At 48.7% G+C, this 21,964-nt stretch overlaps 1 protein-coding gene across 4 annotated transcripts in view; it reads right to left on the bottom strand.

Annotated features, from left to right (window-relative positions):
* The window catches only part of RPH3A (rabphilin 3A), a 248,797-nt gene that overhangs the window by 59,003 nt on the left and 167,830 nt on the right, over window positions 1–21,964 (bottom strand). For 3 of the 4 annotated variants that reach the window (XM_019805962.2, XM_019805961.2, XM_011232341.3), the window contains exons 3-4: window positions 8,342–8,430; window positions 4,434–4,445 (exon numbers count right to left, since the gene is read on the bottom strand). In XM_019805962.2, coding sequence (XP_019661521.1) covers window positions 4,434–4,445; window positions 8,342–8,412 — 83 coding nt within the window. In that variant the 5' untranslated portion in view covers window positions 8,413–8,430. The remainder of the gene's footprint in view (window positions 1–4,433; window positions 4,446–8,341; window positions 8,431–21,964) is intronic. The other variant, XM_034639199.1, reaches the window with a different exon arrangement.

The raw sequence follows: 21,964 nt of genomic DNA, 5'->3' as shown, positions 1-21,964 counted from the left end.
GGGGTCCCTGACAGGGCATGCCTGAGATAATTGCCTCCATCTGCAGACAAGCAGAAGGTCTGCTGGAGGCTGCCAGCAGCTCTTCAAACCCTTCCCCATTCTCAGCTCCAAAACATGCAGTTGACAAACAGCTCATCCAGTGTCTGAAAATGTCACCGATGGGTCTCAGTGGGGACTCACAAGCCTCCTGTGGATTTTCATGTTTTAATTCCAAAAGCAAACAGAGGGAAACAAGGGTGTTTCAAACCAAAGCCTGTGTTCTCAAGGGAGAGATTGGGTCTGTCTGGGCCTCCCCATGGTATTCTGGGGAGCCCTGTGAGCATGGGACCTCAAGAATACTCCTATGACAGGACAGTGGCTCCCTTGCCAAGGGCCTCTGGGCAGAAGACTGCAGTTCCACATCCTTAAGACCAGAGTCCAGGGTTGGGAACTTATCAAAGACCAAACCTGGAGACCACAGCATTACTTCTTTAAACAAGTTACTCACAGCATTGTATCCAAGCCAGAAAATATCCAGAGGGCCTTGCAGGCCAACGTGAGCTGTCCTTGACCAGGCAGAGTTCGAGATCCTAATCCTGGCTCTGCTGCATATAAGCAGGGTGTATATTGGGGCTCTGCACTGCTCTGAATATCAGTTTCTGGATCTATTAAATGGGAATGATTTCCTTTCTGTTTCCTGCTGGGACCCTGAGGGGCTACTCTGGACCCTCAAAGGCTGCATGAAGACAGACCCCTGGCTTACTGGCTGGGGCGGGTGAGAGCAAAGAGCCTAGCCTGTCTCCACTCTGATTCACATATTTAAGACAACACTTCCTGGAGAAATATTGAAGGATTCCTGCCTCCTATTCCCCCCAAACTGTTCTTGGCAGTTACCTGGAGGGATCTCAAGGGCTGCAGGTGAGTGGGGGAGAGAGGGACAGAGTAGGCAGGCAACCAGGCCCTCCATCCTCACCCAGCTGGGTTCTCAACACTAACAAAGCAGGGATTCCAGTAAAAAACAAAACAAAACAAAAACCTCAAAATTTAATAAAAGCATGAAATATGGTTTACTGCATTGATGACCTCGATACTTCACCCTCCCAAGTATCCATGCTCTTTGCCATGTGAATTTGAGCTCACTCTCACCAAAGAATTAGTCTATTTCCCTACCCATGAATCCTTCCCAGACTTAGGACTTGCTCCAGCCAATAAAATGCAAGAGAGTGATCTTGTGCCCCTCCTGAGGCTGAGCCTGCAGAAGTCTCCTGCATCCCTGCGTCTCTCTTACACCTCTGCCATGAGCACGACGACGAGCCCAGGGTGGCATGCTGGAGGATGAAAAGCATGTGGAGCAGAGCTGAGCTATTCCAGCCATGGCCGTCCTAGATCAGCCAACCCTTTGAGGCATAAGCAAGCCCAGGCAAGACCAGAAGGGCCACCAGCCAATCCCAGAAGCCTGGGAATAAGTAACCGTGGTTCTATGTCACTGAGTTTTAAGACGGTTTGTTACACAGCGAAAACTAACTGATACACTATCCACTACAGCAACCATGCACTAAGGTGAAGCCTGTTAGAGTCACTACATTTATTTTGCGGTTTGGTATTATTTGAAATGACCAGTTGCACAGACTTCACTATTACCTGTTGACTGCTTTCAGCCACTAAAGGTCTTTATCCAGCTCTCCTCTTATCTGTCTTACACATTTAGCTTCCGGATTAAGTTTATTCGAAGAAAGAGTTTCACTGCTAACAAAAAGTTCAAAGATCACCACAGCTGACCTGCTCATTTTCCAGCTGACTGATGCTCCGAAGAGAAAAGGGAGTTGCTGAGAAACACATGTGAGTCAGAGACTCAAGAAACCGGCCTCCTGGCCATGCTTCATTGGCACCTGAACATATCTGCTCAGGTGCGTCTGGAGGGTCTGAAGGAGCCCTCCCACCACAGCCAGCAGCCGCGGCCCCCAAGGTAGAAGGAAATAGGTCCTGCCTCCTGGTGGAAGAATCTCGCTGGGGTCGCTCCCTAAAATACTGCAAAGGCCAGACTCCCAGCTCCTTTTGGCCTCCCACCTCAATCCTTCATTTCATGCACACAACAGTCACATAATAAATACCCACCAGATGTCTCTATTAATAAATTATAATTCCCAAAAGGAGTGGGATGATGGAAGTGCTGTCGGGGCACGAAGGCTCTGAAGCATTAAATAGCAGCGGTGTGCAGAAAATTAATCCTTTTTCTTTCCTTTCTTCTTCTCCACCCCCCTTCCCCCCAGGATGCCAACAGAGGCAGGTGTCAGCAGGAAGTCTCTTTACGGCTCAGTGAATGAGGTTTTAATGAATCTGGGAGGAAAGGATGGGGAAGGAGAGGCTGCTACCCACAAAATGGTTTACATATGCCCTGCTGGCATAAAGGCCCTTTTGGATGAAATTTACCCCTATCAGGCTAAAAGGGGTGCAGAAGGGAGGCTGTGGCCCCCCTACCCCCTTTAGAATGCTAAGGGGATCTCGGGGCTCCTGTAATCTTTTAAGTCAGACCGAGTTCTACTCAGTTCCTCTAAATTCCCATGCTACCTCTCATATTTGGACTTTGCACCTTCTGTTCCCCTACCTGGAACTCCTCTGTCTCTTCTCCATCTTGCTCCTCTGTCACCTGGTCTCAGTTTACACATCACTTCTTCCAGGAGCTCTCCCATCATGCCCGCCAAGTCTGGGCTGGGTGCCTCTCCTCGTGTTCCCACTGCCCACTGTGATTCTGCTATTACAGCTCCTTGCACACTCGTGTATTTGTTGTTGACTGGCTGTTTATTTGTTTGTAGACCCCACTAGATACATACTCCTACTCTGGCTATCCCTGTATCCCTGGTGCTTAGCACAGTGTTTGATAGGTGGTTGGTACGTGGTGAGTATTTGCTAATGAAGGAAAGAAGGGAGGAGGGAAGGGGTGAAGGAAGGAAGGAAAGAGAATGAACATAAACCCTACCTTTCAACTGTCAGCCCTCAGGGAGCCTCTAGGAGCCTTGGCAACCTCTAGAGTCATGAACTTCTCTCGTGATGCTCACATTTATGACCTGACATGTCTCAGCATCTCTCCCTGGATGTCTGAATAATATACTCACGATATTCATGAAAAGCTGATCTTGTCTGGCCAGAGTCTCACCAGCCAACAACAGAGACTGCAGAACATTCAAATGGTCTTTAGTGATCAGCTTGTCCAAAGTCCCCAGCTGACAGATAGGAAGGGAGGGTCGGAGTCGGGGAAAGAATTTCCCAGAACACCTAGTTAAGGGTTTATCAGCGTTAAGAAAACCTTTAAGGATTCTGGGCCTGATGATGTGGTCACTTGGGTCCAAAAAAGCTGAAATTATGCAAGTGCTATATATATGTATACACACACACACATACACACACACACACGTTCCAGATGTAAGGTATATACAGGTATAATACATATTACATATATTATATATAATGTATACATACAATGTGTGTGTGCATACGTGTGTGTGTATGCACACAATGTATATATACACAGAGGTGAGGCAAAATTGTAATTCGCACATGCCTCTGACTTTGCTTGGTGCTTTACAGTTTACAAAGCTTTCCCGTGCATCTCATTTGATCTTACCACCACCCAAAGAGGGAGGAAGGGCACCTGATAACCCACTTTACAAAGGAGGGAGCCAGGACTCAAGGAGGTGAAGGGCGTGGCTCAAGGCCACGCTGAAACTGACTACCAGAGCTGGACTCAGACCTGGGTTTTCTGATGCCAGAAAACTGGCTCTGGGATAACTTCCCCATCTTAGGGAGGGTAAAAATGGCTTTCCAGAGCTTCTCAATGTGCACACGCAACCAAAGCCTGGTCTGCTTTGCAGCCTGGCTGTTCATTTATTGGAACCAGCGTTCAATCTGTCATGCATATTGAGGAAATGAATCCAATTTAAACACAAACGTTGTAAGCAAAGATAGGACCTCTGCATCAAAGGCACTTCGCTGGGAAACCAGACTGTCCTCCCCTGAGGTGACAGAGACCATATGTGTGGCACGTAACTTCCCACAGGCTCTGTTCTGCTCCTCATCACCTTTCATTAATGATAGCAGTTATGTGAGCTAACACCGTCTTTATCTGAGAACACTGTTCCCAGGCAAATGCTGCAGAAGCCAGCACAGAATGGTCAATAAATTTCCTGGAATCCCCCAGATTACTAACAAGGATGAAATTGAGAGCTCTCCTAAGGAATGCGTTCCATTCTCTTACCAAGATCATTTTTGAAACTTCATAATTTTTTTCCTCAATAAACTTGGGCTTCTTTGTGTGTTTTGTTTTGTTCTGTTTTGTTAGACATGCAAAACTTGCTAGTTCTTTTTTTAACCAGCTCTCTTTAGGAGCAAAGCTAATTTGATCAGAAAAAAAAGATAAAATTCTGTTTGTAGAAAAATTAAAGTATCAAAATACTCACTGTTCTTTATCACTGAAGGGAGGCAAAGAAAGGAGAGAGAGAGAGAAAATAAAGTTAGGAAAGAAATCTCCTAACAACGCCAACACTGTCTGGATGCAACAACCACTTCTGGTTTGGTTCCCCCCCCCACCCCGCCCCCAGTCGTTATGATCTCTTTTCGGCACAGCTGAAAAAGGCTGCTGCAAGGTAGGGTTGTAAAATCCTCAGCTTTGATTAAAATGACCAATCAGTTCAGCTTCTTAATTAACTGAGCTGATCACTGATGTATCTGAATAATGGATTTCTGGTACTAAAGAGAAATCACCTAATGGCAGCATGGCCAACATCATCCTGGGGGATGAGCAGCACACTGAAGGAGGGCCACGAACCCCGAATAGTCAGCGGATCATTCATTTGCTGTGGTCCCACTTTGGGAAAGCAAGTTCTTCCAGAAAGGAGACCAGCATCTCCATTTACTAGGTGAGCAATCATAGGCATGTCATGGCCTCCCTTTGTGCCTCAGTTTCCACCCCCGACCTCTGGTCCTCTCTGGCTTGCAGACTTGAAAGCCATAGAGACATATCAACCTTCAGGCACCAGCCTTCCTCCCCACGTATTCCCACAATCACACCATCATTAAATTCAAGGAGGCTGAGCGAGGAAGGTCTTTGAAAATCACGAAAGCCTCTGAAAATCACAAAAATAGTAAATGTGTCTGGCTAGCTGGCAGTTAATTAAGACGAGATTTCTTCATTTACTGGAGAAAGGCATTAGAGGCGTCCGCATGAGCTGCAGCAGACTAGCTGGCATGTGTGATGCCTATAATTCACCCATTAGCATTTATTTGAAAAATAATTTTAATATCTGAAAGAAACACAGGAGCAATCAAGGCAGCCGGATGCGTGCAGAATGCAAGATGGCTCACAGGAGCCCAGGAGCACTTGAATGAACTTGCGTCCAGACTGTTTGAATAATTCTAATTTAATTGTAGGGCAAATTGTTTGGCTTCATATTGACTAAAGTAAACTCTGATGGATGGTATTTTAATTAACTGACATTTCTTAAATAAAACAAATATTTTACCCCCATCCATCCTTCAGGCAACTGTTTATCTTACAGAGACACAGTTTTTGGCTGATGGAATATTCTCTGCGAAGTAAGTTTGGCTCCAAGAGAACACCACGGGAAGGGCTTGGCAGACTGGAAGTTTCCTTTTGACAAGGAAGCCAACAGAGTTCCCTGGTGTCTTCAAAACTGTAAAACTCGTAGAACTGGAGGTTTTAGATGGAAGGAAGCAGGCAGGGGCTTTTGCTTCAGAGAGCATGGGCAGACTAAATATTCAGAAAGACCCTCCGCGAGGATATAATTAGGTCCTGGATAAATTAGAGCAGACCCTCTTTTAAAAAGATTTATGTATTTATTTGAGAAAGAGAGAAAGTGCATGAACAGAAGGGGCAGAGGGAGAAGGAGATCCCCCAGCAGGACTCCGTGCTGAGCGCAGAGCTGGATGCAGGGCTCAATCTCACGACCCTGAGATCACGACATGAGCTGAAACCAAGGGTCGGACGCCCAACTGACCGCACCACCCAGGTGCCTTGGAACAGACCCTGTTTGAATGCAGTTCTGGGATTGCTAGAAAGCAAGGCAATTCTCCAACACTGCCTCCCCTGGCAAAACAAATAAACAAAATAGACTTTGTCAAAACAAAAACGTTTCCTCTTCAAAAGATTCTGTTATGAGAAAGAAAAGGCACATCGTTAGACCGAGAGAAAATATGTGCAAAATGTGTTTCCAAATAAAGGACATTTCTCCATCATGTATGAAAAAAAAAACCCTGGTAAAATTTAACAAGAAGGTAAATGACCTGATTCTGGACAAAAGATCTGAACAGACATTTCAGCAAAGGGGTTCTAGGAATGGCAAACATTACATAAGATGTTCAGCATCATTAGTCAGTAGGGAAACGCGAGTGAAAACCCCAGAGAAATGCCTGTGCGCACACACTAGAGAGGTTAACACTGGAAAGACTGGTCATCTCCAGGGCTGGCGAGGAGGCAGAGAAGCTGGAACTCCCTCCCACACCTGCCGGTGGGAACATAAAATGGCACAATCGACTTGGAAAACGGGCCGGCCGCTTAGTGAGAAGTCCGGCATACACCCGTCACGCAAGTAGGGACAGTCTGCTCCCAAGTAATTACCCAAGAGAGAGGAAAGCATCGCTATAGGAGGCTTTCTTTGCACCGGCCCCAAACTGGAAACAGCCAGAGCCCATTGGCAGGTGGACAGATACACAAGTTGTGGTATTATACACACAACGAAATGGAGTTCGGTCCTACGAAGGAACAGGCTACCGCTACGCAAGACAGTCTGGATGTTTTGGGACAATAAGGACGGCTCATGATATAAATTGTGCTGAGAGAAAAAAGAGGGACATCTCTTCCCCCAAAAAAGAGTTCGCACTCTATGATGCCATTTGTAGGACATTCTGGAAAATGCAAACTAATCTATAGTTAGAGAAAGATGAGCAATTACCTAGAGATGGGCGGAGAGGAGGTGGAGGAAAAGACACAAGGAAGCTTCTGGGCTGGATGGATTTGTTTATTTATCTTGCCTGTTGTGACTGCTTCATGAACGTTATGTTTTGACAGTTACCAAATAGTACTTCAAATGGGTACTGTTGAAGGTACGTAGGTATACCTTTGTAAGGCAATTTTTTGGAAAAGAAAAAGAAGACCCAGCCAACAGAGTCCAGGACAGTGAGCTGTGAGCAGGAAGCCGAGGCAGACACCAGCACCGCTGTTCTGGAGTCTGATGTCAGCTCCTCACGGGCGGAGAAGCTCCATCTGAGACCCCGAGATGAAGCCACGACCCTCTTGGGGGGGCTAACGTCATCCCAGGTGAGGGGTACCCCTCACTCCTGGCAGGAACAAGAGTACCAATCCCTCTGAAGAAAAATATCCCTGGAGGAAGTTCCCCAGGATTCTCACAGATTGAGCGCACAATAAAAAATTACCAAGCGTTCAAAGAAACAAGCCACGTTGAATGAAAATCTGCAGGAATGGTAAACAACAGACTTAGACCGTCAAGCAGCGGTGTGCCGGTGAACTTCTCACAACTGACTACTTAACAGTGGAGGAAAAGCCCCACTGAATGCAAAACCGGGAAGAAATATGCAATAGTATATCACTATATACACAGGTATAATAGACATACATAACGTAACACAGAGAAGGACAAAATGTCGTAAAATAATTAAGTGATTAATTTTGAGTCGTTACGTCCTTTGTGTTGAATATCGCTTAACTGTAGAACTATAAACTCAATTTTTCAGAATGGTTGTGTTTAATCCCCGGCTTGCAAAATGCCTGAAAATTTATCAGCCCTCATGAGCGAGGGGGGTAGAGATCCAAGGCATCCCTGATTCAGGTATAATAATCACTGGATACAGAATGTGACGTCACCGTTAGGTCACATTTCCCAATTTTTAAATCATCAGGCCAAAATCAAATAGTAAGAAAACACCACTGCAAGTCAGAGTCAGCTGGCGGCCTGCCAGTTTGCACCCTGGGACCTAGTCCAACTTCCTTATGTGATTGATAAGAAAACTGAGGCCCAGAGAGAGGCAGGGCTTTGCCTATGATCACACAGGAAACGAGCTCAGATCCAGAAGCAGAACCAAGCCTGATTCTGAGCACTGGGTCCGTGCTCTTACCGCCGCCTCTAAAATGGGGCATGCAGCTCCGAATTTCCTCTTGTTATTCCAACCTTGCAAAGCAGTAAACTCAGAGAAGTTTCTGTTAACAATACCCCCCCCCAGACTCATTTTTTTCCCACCCCAAGGAAGGAAATTCTATTTGTTTCTTTGCAGGCCCCTTTTTCTCCCCCACTGACCCCACACAAGCCACACCCCGGAAGACACAGCCACTTACTTTGATTGCAGGGGTCGGTCACTGGGACACATCCAACGGCTAGAGCTGTTGCTGAATACGGTGTCGGTCATGGCAGAAGTTCGGTGCTCCTGGAAAACAGGAACCCAGAGAGCACATCACTCAGCTATGCAGCCACTCTTTGTCTTTCTCAAGTCCTCACTCAATGCCAGTTACTCCAGGGGATGCAGAGAAGAAAGGGAACATCACCCAGCTTCTCCACTTCCCAGATGGGGAAACTGAGGCCCCAAGGGGGAAAGTTCCCGCTGGACATCATAGCCTCCCTAGTGGCAGAAATGGATCAGAGCAGAGAGCCTTCATCCTTAAATGCACATTCTTCTCATTCACTACCTCAGGGTGACGTGCGCAGCAGGGCGAGGGTCCTCGGAGTTCTTAATTCCAACCCAGGGTCTTCCTACTGGGGGATGTCCTGGGACTCATTTACCAGTCCACTTGGCTTGGTCAGCTTTGAGATCTGAAATCCTGGAGTCGATCCTGGTTGTTCCTTTTTTTTTTTTTTTTAATACTTTAACGCCCAAGCCATCAGAAAATCACGTTGGCTTGATCTTCAGAACACACCCAGAACCTGCCCACTGCTCTCTGCCTGGCTTGCTGCCGTGCTGAGCCAAACCGCTACCACTCGCACCTGGCTTACTACAGTAGCCTCTTCACTGGTTCCCCTGCTTCCACCCTGCGCCGTCTTCAGTCCGTGCTGGGCACAGCGGCCAGGAAGATGTTCAGACATAACTCACAGCTTGTAAAAACAGCACCACCACGGTTAAACACAGCGCTACCACACGACCCAGCAACTCCACGCCTAAGTATCTACCCATCCAAGAGAAAGGAAGACACGTGCTCACACAAAAACGTGTACGCAAATGCTCATCGCAGCATTATTCGCCATAGCCAAAGGGCAGGAACGACTCAATAGTCACCAGCTGATGAACGGACAGACGGACGTGTATCTATGCGATGGCATGTCACACGGCCGCAGAAGGGGAAGGAAGCATTCACACACGCCACGTGGACAGACCTCCAAAACATGCCGCCGAGTGAAAGAAGCCAGTCATGAAAGACCACAGAGTGGATGGTTCCCTTCACAAGAAATGTCCAGAATAGGCAAATCCATAGAGACGGAAAGTAGATTTTGATTGACTGGGGGAGGGTAGGAGGGCTGGATGTGATGGCTATGGGGTACGGGGCTTCTTTGCGGGGGCAATGAGAATGTTCTAAAATTCATTGTGATGATGGTTGCACAACTCTGTAAATACACTAAAAGCCATTAAATTGTCTACTTTATTTTTTCCTAAGATGTTATTTATTTATTTGTCAGAGAGAGAGAGAGTACAAGCAGGGGGAGGGGCAGGCAGAGGGAGAAGCAGATTTCCTGCTGAGCAGGGAGCCTGATGAGGGACTCAATATCAGGACCCTGGGATCATGACCTGAGCTGAAGGCAGATGCTTAACTGACTGAGCCACCCCAGGTGTCCCCTAAATTGTCTACTTTAAAAGGGTGAATCATATGATATGTGAATTTTATCTCTGTGAAGTTGGGGGAGAGAGACGACACTTTGGAGAACTGGCAGGCCCATGAAAGCTATAAACATTTACCTATCCTACGGTTCACGAATTCTACTCTTAGGCACATACCCAAGGGGAAAATGCTCCTGTTCTAAAACATGTCCAAGATTGTTCATAACCTCTTTATTCATAACAGCTAAAAACTAGAAATCATCCAGATGTCCATCAACAGGAGAGCAGACAGATAAAGGTGGTCTGTTCACACAGTGGAATACTGGTCCACAATAAAAGACAAACTCCCGATGTACGTAACAATGGGGACGAATGTCGCAGACATGATGTTTTATGAAAGAAGCCAGCAGCAAAAGAGGACACGCTATTTGATGGCATTTACATGAAAGTTAAGAACAGACAAAGCTATTTGATGGTTGGAGAAATCAGAGCAAATCCATGGCTAACTTTGGAGGGTACTGGCTGGGAAGGGGCAGAAGGGGAACTCTGGAGGGTGAAAATGTTCTGTATCTTGATCTGGGCTGTACATACATCTGCAAAAGCCACGTGAGCTCTTTACGTCCTTTCCTTCACCCCAAATCAATTACATCAGTAAAACTTCAGAAGGTGGGGATCACTGTGTCCAGTGGGTCCTGATTTCCCTGAAGGTCTTGGTACAACACGGCCTTGTTTTCTGGGATGCTGAATAGTTGAGAAGCTGGCAGGTGAACAGGGAGGGCACTCTCTCTGCTATGTATCCTGCAGCCAGTGGGGTTATTAAATCTTCCAGTGGGCTGGGGCTGGACACGAGGGAGGGAAGCCTCTTACAGAAAAGCCATTTCGTCTGCTCCCCTGTGGTTGACATAATCTTCCCAGACTCATATGACCATTTCACTGTTTCTGCTGGGAAAAGAGAAAGAAAGGAGGGACGGCTCCTGGTGCAGAAGAAATCTGCTGAAAAGAAATGTAATGCCTCATTTTTGCCTGTGCCGGGAGCTGAGTGAGGCCGCCCCGGGCCCCAGGGACCGCTGACCCCTGTTGGGTGCCGAGAACCTCGGGCCCAGGTAATGGGCTTCCTCAGCTGACCCTGGACTGGACTTGGAACGTTCCTTTGAATACCCTGCTTTCTGCTTTGCAGGACAGATGAAGCACTGCCCTTGGCAGCGGAGGGGCGGGGGGGAAAGGACCCCAGGAAGCAGGGAGGGCTGGCGCAAGGGTTACACAGTCCCCTCCCGCAAACTCTGATCTCCAAATTCCGTTGCCCTCAAGGTGGAACCTGGCCGCCCACCCTCTCCAGCATTCAGTCACGCACACCAGGAGTTCATTTCCTGTTAAAATTCTGCCCGCAAAGCGCAAAAGTGCTGGCTGACAGTCCCGTGGAAACCACCCAGCTCCATCTATAAGAGAAGCCACCCTGGACAGTACTGGTTATTTCGGCTTTGCCATCCAGGACTCTCAAAGCACTTCACATCTCAGGACTGGATTCCTTGTCCAGTGTGTGCCCCGGTCAACCGGCCCTGGGCCAGGAGAGGGGATGTCTGAGCCATTGAGGCATTGAATGCCAGAGGAGCAAGGCCAGAGAAAGAAGGTCGTGTGTCCGCAGGCAGGCCCTCACTGGGGGAGGGGAGGTGGGAGGGAATAGATGCAGGTGGAGCGGAGGGGGCCAGCAGGGACTGCCAATGTCCTTTACAGGAGGGGAGTCCACCCCTCAGCCTCTAGGAGAATTAGTAGCTAAGAGCTGATGGCAGTACCATTTTCCAGAGAACTGCCCTCAGCCAACGAAAGCAGCCGCCTTGCCCAGAGATATCTAGGAGGCTACAGTCACCGCAGGTGCAGCCCAAAGCCAATGAGTAACGGGCAAGGCGGGGATACGAAAGCACAGCCTCCTTGGGTCCAGGTGGGACAGCTGTGTGTGCCAACAGCTCCAGAGCTCCCCGTGGGATCAGGCTGAGGCCAGAGTCCAGCTAAAGCCACACCCCTCGCTGCCCTACACTGCTTCCCTGAGTCATCACTGGTCGTAGAAATCCTATTGCTGGTTCTGCTTTCAGAGAACTTGACCTCACATGGGAGTAGAAGGGAGAATTTTAGGACAATGGGGTTCTGATCCCTGAGTTCAACACCCAAGGCAAGCTGCTTAACCACCCTCTAATCTGATAGGAGGTGATCCTAAGACGTTCTCGTACCTGCCCACAGATGATGCTCCATGAAGTCCAGCCAAGATGTCAAGTTTGAGGGTGAGTTCATAGAAACGGTAAGCCTCTGACATTTTCAGAAGCCCCCTGCCTCTCCTACTGCATGCTACAGAGAAGCCAACAGCACAGTGGACAGAAGGCCCGCAGCCCCAGGGACGAGCAGCAGAGGGAAACCAACCATTGATACCAGGAGCCAAAGGACAGAGGCACGTGTCAGATAAATTATATAGGATTCTGCCCTAGGACCTGCAGAACCCTGGTCACCGAGCTGGTGAGTTTAAGCACCCACCACAGTCCCTGACAGGCTGTGAGCACTTGCAGAATGGTAACCCTCCTCTCCTGCTTCCTCTAGACTATAGAGTTTATCCAGCAATGATGACTAACGTTTCTCAAGCATCTACTATGTGTAAAATTCCATACCTTCACCATTTGCTTTAATCCTTACAATCCTACTCCCAGCTAAGTGATAGAATCCTTATTTTATAGGCGAGAAACTGAGGCTCAGAGTAGTTAAGTCACTTCCTTAAAATCACACAGCCAGCAAAGCAGAGCCAGGATCTGAACTCTCTCCCAGACCATGCGCTAATCACTACTCGGCTCACACCTACAGAACATTCCTCCTCTGTTTTAGATTGCTCGATCCTGACGAGTGTGTGGTGACCATCAGCCCCCGACTGTATTCCCACCTCTCAGCCTCAGAAACAAGCAGAGACGTGCCCACCCAGCCCCTCCTTCCCTGGAGATGCTGAACGATCACACATTTGGGCTCAGTCAGGGCCAAAGCCATGGCTTAGGATCCAGTCCTGCAGCTCCAAGTTCAGAAAGCCTGAAATCACTTCCTCCCCAGAAGCCAGAGGCTCCAGCTCTGTCTCCCAGACACAGGTGGCCGCCCGTCCTGCAGCAAGCTCCAAGACAGTCTGCTTCCCGTCACCAAAGCAACAGGAGCAATCATTGACAGCTCCCATGTCAAGGGCTTGCTACCTGCTAAGTGCCTTCCAAATCGTATCTTGCTCAGTCCTCACCATAGCCTTCGATAGCCTTCGACAGAGATGCTCTTCTTACCCATCGTACAGATGAGTCACTGAGTCCTGGAGCTTAGCTTAAGTGGTCTTCCCGAGGTCCCACTTAAAGTGTGTCTAGGAAGCAATCTAAATGCCTAACACCAAGCGCTGGCTAGCTGGTGGCGGGGCGTCCGGACGATGGTGTACAATGCAGCTGGAGGGAATACAGAGATGATTTATGACGGGTACGGCTGCGTCACTAAGATAAACCGCCGGGTATGAAGACCGGGATGTAGGATGATGTCCCAGAACACCACTGCTCATGGGCTCAAGGGAAGGCAGGATACACGCGTGTGACTTTGGGTTATACGTGCATAAAGTACGTCGAAAGAACGAGCACGAAGCCGAGCATGAAGCCGATGACGCTGCTCGCCTCTGGGGACAGGAAGTGAGTAGCTGACACTGAGCCCGGGAGGAGAATTTTCACAATGTACCCCTTTGGATTTGCAACTGTGTGGCGATGTGCGCTATCTGAAAAGAAATGAACATTTAGCTCTTTTAAATGTAAATTTAAAATAGTAAAGTGCTTCGGTGGCTGCCCATTGTAAGACTTAAGGCCTCCTCCTTGACTTCAAAGAACTGCCCGGCCCCTCTGCCAGCTACCCTCCCTCTATCTATCTTTTCCAGCTCCCAGGCCTTCAAAGCCTCCGCTGTGCTCTCTGCCTTAATAGCATCTTCCTTGCACTCTCACGAGGCTGATTTCTTCTAGTACTCTGCTGGTCTCTGCTCAAGTGTCACTTCCTCCAGGAAGCCTTCCCTGACTACACTCTCTAAGTCACCTCCTCTCACCCCATTGCTTACTCTCCCTGTTTGTTTTCTTTATAATACTTACCCTGATTTGCAATTATTATTATTTTTTTCTTTATTTACTGTTTGTCTCTCCACCTATTCTGTAAGATCCAGATTTGTTCAACAGTTGCACGTCCAGGGCATGCAGGGCCAGCGTCATGGGTCCACAACCTAGGCAGCCGCCCAGGGCTCCATGCATAGAAGGGCCCCAAACTTGCCTGAATGCTCTGCTGTTATCATCTTGAGATTCTTAATATTTGAACAGAGGGCCCTGCAATTTCGCTCTGCAACCGGTCCTTAGTATACAGTAGGTGCTCAGTAAATCTTTACCTAAGCTCGGCGAGTGCAGCAGGCACTCAATAAATCTGCATGTAAGGGGCAGGGCCAGGCAGTTCCCCATCTGCCCCCTGGAACAGCTTGGTGGTAAGCCATATGCCACCTTGCATCTGAAACTACCATGAAGACTCTGTCCCAAGCCCGGAAAAGCCAGATTCCAGAACCCTGCCTTTCTCCCTCTTTGCATTTTGTTCTGCCTACTTCTTGGCACTGTACGCTCAGGAACTGTGCCTCCAACCCCCAGAATCTCCAGGTCTTCTGTTGCTTTCCGAGGAACTGAAAAGCCAACTCTGAAGGGCCACTTAGCCTCAGAGCCGCAGCATGTGTCTGTGACAGGCCGGTGGGGGGCTCTCTGGGGCACTTCGGGGCACTGCAGGGGACCAGCAACATGAGCTGCCGCTGTCTGCACAGAATTCGATGCCACGGTTGGCCTCCCAGCCCCACAGTCTTGGAATTCACCCAGAAGCTTTGCCACAGAACCTGCAGCCTCCGGCTTGGATGGCGCCCAGTCCCTTCTATCTGTGTGTGTCTCTTTCCTGCCCCTCCCCGCTTCCCCTGCGTCCAGCCTATCACTGCTCAATTAGGAATCTGGAAAAACTCACTCAGACCATCTGATGGTGTGGGAAATGCAACTTGCACCAAGGACCTCAAATGGGGGGAGACTGGGGGTGGGTGGGATATTCCAGGAACAGAGTCCAAGCTGAAAATATGTTTTGTTTGGCCCATGCAGTGTTTTTTAAAAGTAAAATCAAGCCAATATCCTAAAAGCACGGGATTTAATTAAAAATACAGATTGCCAGCTTCCGTTGAGAAATAGGAAGAATCAAAAAATATTTATAGAACATCTATTACTATGTGCCAGACACTGTTTTAGGCATTGGGGATATAACATCAAAGCAAACAAACAAGAAGGAGGAAAATCACTGTCCTTGTGAAGCTTACCTTTTAGTGGGGACGACACATAATAACCAAACAGCAAGTCAAATGTAAAAGGCATTAAGACCAAGAAGGAGGATTTGATGATTAAGAGGGAAGTTTGAGTTTAAATAGGTATTCAGAGGAGGCTTCACTGAGAAATGATATCTGAGCAAAGACTTGAAGGGGGGGTAATGGATTGACCCATGTGGATATCTGAGGCAGAGCATTCCAAGCAGAGGAGAAAGTAAGTGCAAAGGCCCTGGGGTAGGCATGTGCTGGTAAGCTGGAGACATGGCAAGGAGGAGAGAGTGGCTAGATTAGAGTGAGCAAAAGAGAGATGGGTAGGAGCTGAGATCAGAGCAGCAGTTGGGGAGAGGGAAGGGGGACACATCAGATCATGAGGACCATTTCAGCTTCTACTCTGAAGGATATGGAACCCACAGAAAAGCTTTGAGAAGTGAGCTGAATATGTTCTATTCTGTCTCAACCATGCATCCAGCTTTATATGCCAAGCTCTTCAGGTTCCAACACACCCTTGCCAAGGCAAGGACATGGGCCAGCAGAGGGAAAGATGGCAGTCTCTTGACTTGCCTGCCACACCTGATGGAGCTGAGTGCCGTTCCACTTGCTCACCTGCCTTGCCATTCCAGACTCCTGTCTTAGAGCCACAGTGCCCCTTCTACGGCCAGCACATCCAGAGGATGAAGGCTGCTGTTGGCTTCTCTTTGTTCCTGATGCCAGCTGGGACATACCCAGGCCAGTACCAGGCCAAGGCTGGAATGGCAAGGCCTTGGCTCCTTCATTGCTGAGCTGGTTGGTGCCTGAGACAAGGACAGAGACAGGCCCGAGAGACACTCGAGGAAGGCACCTCTGTGCTCCTGGTCTTGAAACAAAGCAAACTCACAGTCACCTCCACATGGCTCTCCCACAGCACACAGCAGTAACAGATGATTCTTGCCATGAGCCTTGGAAGAGTTCCATTGGACAGTCCCCATTTTATAGGGTTTTCAGGCAGTCACAGAGCCCACCCTCACCGCTCTGCAACTTTGGCGGGTGGCAGAGACCACATTGTGAGGGTCACAGTCGTTCTAGCTGCTGCATCTGCCCCATCATAAACCGGTCACTCCCCGCCAACATACAAGCTGGCCACAGATGGGAAGAAGCCCACACAAGATCACCCAAGTGTGGCCTAGACCAAAGGACCGGCCAGAGGAACTTAACCCAGTCACGGACCTCAACAATCAAGAGATAAATTAATGGTGGTTGTTTTATTCTGTGCCCTAATCTGCGGGGTGCCGTGTTACATAGCAAAAGCTGACAGATAGAACAGCCCACTGTTACAGGACAACAGCTAGCCCTGGACCCCAGAGTCCTGGGATCCAGCCCCGGTTCATTTTATTTTCTGTGTGGCTCTGGAAAGTCACTTAGTCATTCTGGGCCTTGGTTTTTGCATCTGTAAAAGGAGGACATAAAAATACCCATCTTTGTTATACTTACCTTGCAGGGTTGTTGGGAAGAGCTGATGAGTTAACACATGTGCAGGGACCTTGTAATTCAAGTTCCTTTTCAAGTACTAGGCAAGGAGGTCACTGCTAAAGTTCTCTGAGGGTCTGGCTAGGGAGGAGAACAAAGGTCTAAATTCTCACGTTCGTTTAGGCTTGAGTGAGACATTTCAGTGGATTATCGGGGGTAGAGGTTTCTTGGTTTTGCCTGTTTGGCATTTACCTCTCTTTTGGGGGATAATGGCACCCCAATTTTCCCTCAGGGAGGAAACCCTCCCTCTTTCAGTATCAGTCTGTGTCACTTAGAAGGAGCTTGTCCATTCTGGTCCCTAGAAGTGGACCAACTTCCCTTGCCTGGCCACTCAGTGCAGTACAGCCCACGGGCCACAGCAGCTGGTCCAAGGATGGGCACATGACCCAATCTGGACAGACGAAGGCCTGCCCTAAAACTTCTGCTGGAACTCTATGGAAAGAAGCATTCTCTTTCCACTGGGATTTCTTAGCTGGTAGAATAGAAGCCTGGAGCTGCTGTTAGTCACTTCAGCCACCACATGGGAAAGGCCTGCCAAAGGCTAAAAGGAGAGCTGAGAGATGAAAAGAGCCTGAGTTCTGATGATGCACTGGAATGCTGGATCCAGCCATGCCTGAATCTATCCTGGCCTTTCTGGCAACCATCAGCCAATATGTTCCTCGTTTTTTTTCTCCTCGAGTCAATTTGAATTGAATTTTTGACATTGTAACACTCCCGAGCTCTATGTGTCTTCACAGACCAGCCACCTTGGAGCAAACAGGAATGTCAAAGGCAGCCTGAACTGGCCTAGGCCTGGGGAGAAATACACCAGCCTTCAACAACCCCCTGGAATCCCCCCTGCGTCAGAGGCACTGCCACCGAAGCTCAGGGCTTGCAGGAGGACAGGAAACATTTGTAAAGCTTCCTGACCAAGGCCTGCTGAGACCCTGCGCTGACAATTAAAATTCAGTGACAATAAACAGCACTAATTAAAAGCAAAACTAAGTACTTAATAAGACAAATGAGGTGACGGTATTAAAAGTCAGGATGAGAGAGCTGGCATTAATTAAAAACAAAGACTAATCTCTCCCCTCCTCCAAAAAGTCTGTGTGTGTGTCTAGAAAATGCTCGGATTTGTTAATGTACTAAATGCCATGGGAACAGGAAGGTTCTGGTATTGGTTCTGCCCGGGGGTTGGGGTGGTGAGGGTCCTCCCAGCAAGGGGGACATTTGCGCCGGGCCTCGAAGGATGAGCTGGAGCATGCAAGACTGGAAAGATGAAGGAAGGGATGGGGACGTAAGCAAAGACTCGGAGGCTTCCGTGGACATGGCATGTTTCCAGATTGGAGAAATTCACGGGAATGGAGGCTGGGGTGATCGGAGGGCGGGAGGAGGGGGAAACAGGACCGAAAAGAGAGAGCAGGCCGTGATTAACCCCATCACCTAATCCAGTCTCCACCTAGACAACCCTGCTTGCATTTAAGGCTCTAGAAGCTTAGACCACATGCTCTAGCAGACAGTTCAGCAGGGTGACCTCATGTATGGGTGTGGCCACCCAGCCCATCCGGTCATCTACCAGTCTGACAAGTGTATTCCCCTCCCTGAGCCTCAGTTTCCTCATCTGCAGAATTAGATCTCAAATTATAACTATCGTGACGATTAAATGAGATGGTGTATGGGAAGCCCTCGGTTCAGGGCATGGCACAAAACACCCGCTTGTCAAGTGGAAGCTATCGTGAATTTACGTTATTATTAATAAAAATGCTCTCAGTTGCATTTTCCTAAAGAGATGGGAGCCCAGCTCTGGCACTAGAAGGAAATGTCCCCGGCTTTTTGAAGCCAAAGTAAGTACATGAAGCATGATGATGATGAATAATGGAAATAACAATATGTGATATAATCCTACGATGGTAACAGCGTAATTGCGCTAACGCGAGGGAGGTTTGTTGAGTGCGGTGATGGTCGTTAGTGCCACTGACTAACCGTGTGAGAGGATTGCCCTTCCCTCTCCCTGGGAAGCTGGGAGTGGCCACAGGAGCTGTTTGGCCAATAAACGTTCGCAGGTGGAAACAGAGCCAGTGCATTTTTTTTCCCTTTTAATAAAGTTCAATTAGCCAACATATAGTAGTGTTCAATGATTCATGAGTTGCATATAACACCCATCATGTGTATAACACTCATCACGTCACGTGCCCTCCTGCATTCTTCACCACATTCCCCTTTCCCTGTCTTGACGATTGTGGATGTATGAGGATGGAGCCCCCCTCAGCCTGGGTCCCTGTGGGAGGACACATGCAGAGAGGACACCCGCTACTAGCCCACCGCATCCAGGCAGCGTGAGTGAGAGACAAATCTCAGCCACGGAAACTTTGGGGACTATGTGTTACTGCAGCAGCAACCTAACCCACTCTGTGCTCTCTACGGGCCACGACTGTACTAAGTATTTCACGAGCAACCTCTCATTTGAGCTTCAGAACAATCCTAGAAAACACGATCTTTTCTTTACCCAGTTTAACAGATCTGGAAATGGAAGCCCAGAGAAGTCCTATCCTTTGCCCAAGGACACACAGCCAGGAAATCTCAACACGGTGCGCATTCACACACCAAAGGCAGGGGAGAGCATCCAGAATTGATCTTCCTGGGCAGAATGTCTCCTGCTGGACAGGGGCACCCCAAACCCTTCCGTCCTCCCCTGGGTTATACATCTGTCTGTGCCCTGAGTCTACAAATCCAAACACTGAACTACAAAGTGCAAACAGTGTTACAGACGCTCTCCAGCGCTCCCTGCAGTCCAGCCAATTACCGGATTCCTCGATAAAGTGGAAACTTGCCTTTGTTGTGTTGTTAACCAAGCTTATCTCTGCTCCGGCTAGGCTGTAGTGTGCAAGGAAAAGAGGAAAAGCTCAGGACTGATTTTTGTGTTTGCGCAAGCATGCCCAGACACGAGGGACCCCAACCAGGAAAATGTGATGAGCCAGGTCTGCGTATTAAAACAAGTCATTTAGCTTAATGGCCCCTGGCTGCCACTCAGGCCCAAGTTACAATGAAACTCATTCTGATTAAAAGCCAGCTGGAACGGGCTTATCTGCCCCCCTAAATCTTACCATGCCACAGAGACCACAAGCGCCATCCTGACCCCTCCTCTACAGCGGGGACAAAACAGAGCAGAGAGGGTCATTTACCCCTTAAAAGAAAAAAACAAAAACAAAACAAAACAAAACAAAAAAAACGGCAGCAGGCCTCATCCTCACATCCGAAGAGCATTTTCACAACTCACAGATGAGAGACACAGCATTCCCATTTTACAGATGAGGAAACTGAGGCCCCGGTTTGTCAAGGTAACACTGGTACCAGGTGGATTACCCAAGGACGCAGACCTGGGTCTTTTCTAAATGAGCCTTCTCACCACCCTGCTCCACTGACTAGTGACGCAAATGATATAATAATTGGCTGAGCCTATTAATTTGCTGTTTTTGTATGGCAAATATGGTGGCATAGTGGCAGCATTGTACGAGCTAACCCAATAATAAAAATAGCTTCGCTGGATATTTTCTACCCACTCCTCCAGATGCAGTCACCGTCCACCTAGTTCGGTGCCCTGGGAGAATGTCCTGTGTGGGTAGTATTGGTGGCTCTCTTGCCCTCTGGCTCCTGGTTGGGTTTGTCTACTGGGAGGCACCAGCAGAAGACTGGAGGGAGGGAAGAGAGAGGCTGGGGCATGTATGTGCTGGACCCCTCCTGCTGGTCACCGTGGGCTGGCTGTTGGGGGTCACAGCCCCTGTCAGGAGGACCTCTCCATATGACTCTTTCTCTTCTGGGTCCACAAGTGTTCCCTTCCTGCCCTTCCAGGCCTAGAGATGCTGATGGCTCCCTCCCTTGGGTGCTGGGCTGTTAAGCATCCAGGACCTTCCGGATTTCTCACGTGATTGTAAATGTCTCTTCATTAAACTCTGCTCATTTATTCCTCTGGGCATGCATTCAGTGTCCGAGTGCCTGTGACAGGCTAGGCACTGTTTGAGGTACTTAGCTCACCTAATCTTAACGATGAGCCAATGAACAATGATTATTCGTCTTTACAGGGGAGGCACCTGGAGCACAGAGAGATTTGGTAACTTCTCCCAGGTCACACAGCTAGTAAATGATGCGGACACATTTAGAATCTCAGCAGTGTGACAACAGAGCCCGTGCTTACGACCAACTCACTATCTTGCCTTAAAAGTCTGTCTTTAGCAAAAGTGGGATGGCATTGATATTAAGAGCATCAGCCTTCACGTGGGCAATTTCCAAGGACCAGCTCCTTTCATTTTCAACACCATCATGTGAGGTAGGCTCAGCCATTACTCCTATCCCTGAGGCTCAAAGGGGTGCATTAACTTTCCAAGGTCACCAGCCAGGAACAGTGGAGCCAGCCAGCTTATAGAACCCGGTGCGTCTCCCTCCAATGCCAACACTCTTAATCCATACTCTGCATACTCTGGGGGCACCTAGATGGCTCAGTTGGTTCAGTGTCTGCCCTTGGCTCAGGTCATGATCCCAGGGTCCCGGAATCAAGCCCCAGATTGGGCTCCCTGCTCAGCGGGGAGCCTGCTTCTCCCTTTCCCATTCCCCCTGCTGTGCACTTGCTCTCTCTCTCTTTCTCTGTCAAATTAATAAGTACGATAAAAAAAAAGACACGTCTCTGGACCGCTACTCTTTTAACACGGCCACCTGGACAGACCAACAGGTGGCAGGTACAGTGAGGGAGGCGGGCTTAGGCCAAGAATGGCCTTCTCCCCATCAGAGGTGTCAAAAGGAGGGTGTGCAACTTTGAGAGGCGAGGAGCTCGCAGCATTGGAAGTAATCCAACGCAAACAGCAAAACTACTTGTCGGGCCTGCGGTAAAGAGGGTGACGTGCATTTCTGAAATGGCCTCTTCTCTCCGCATTTGGAAAGGAACGGCTGGAGCTCACGGACTCCTCCCAGTCCAATCAGATGTGGGCAAACCTGCTTGCTCTAACTGCCTCACTTGGCCTGACTCTCTTATCAAGCAGGCAGAGCCAGTGTCTTAAGACAGAAAGATTAAGTACTCTGGCCTCAGACGATCCCTGCCCTGGGAAAATGCACATTTTCACTTCACCCTTGTGAAACAGAGGCAATCAGGGCCCCCGGAAGGGCTCTTACTTGTTTTCTCGTCTTGGCACAACACACACACACACACACACACACACACACACGTGTGTCACCCTCACTTTCACCCTTGTACAAATTTCATGACAGAATTTTCCATCCAGAGCTCAGGCTTTGGAGTCACATGGACCTGGGTCCAAC

The sequence above is a fragment of the Ailuropoda melanoleuca genome, chromosome 12 (genome assembly GCF_002007445.2).
Source record: "Ailuropoda melanoleuca isolate Jingjing chromosome 12, ASM200744v2, whole genome shotgun sequence".
Lineage (NCBI taxonomy): Eukaryota > Metazoa > Chordata > Mammalia > Carnivora > Ursidae > Ailuropoda > Ailuropoda melanoleuca.
This window is presented reverse-complemented; position numbering and strand designations above follow the sequence as displayed.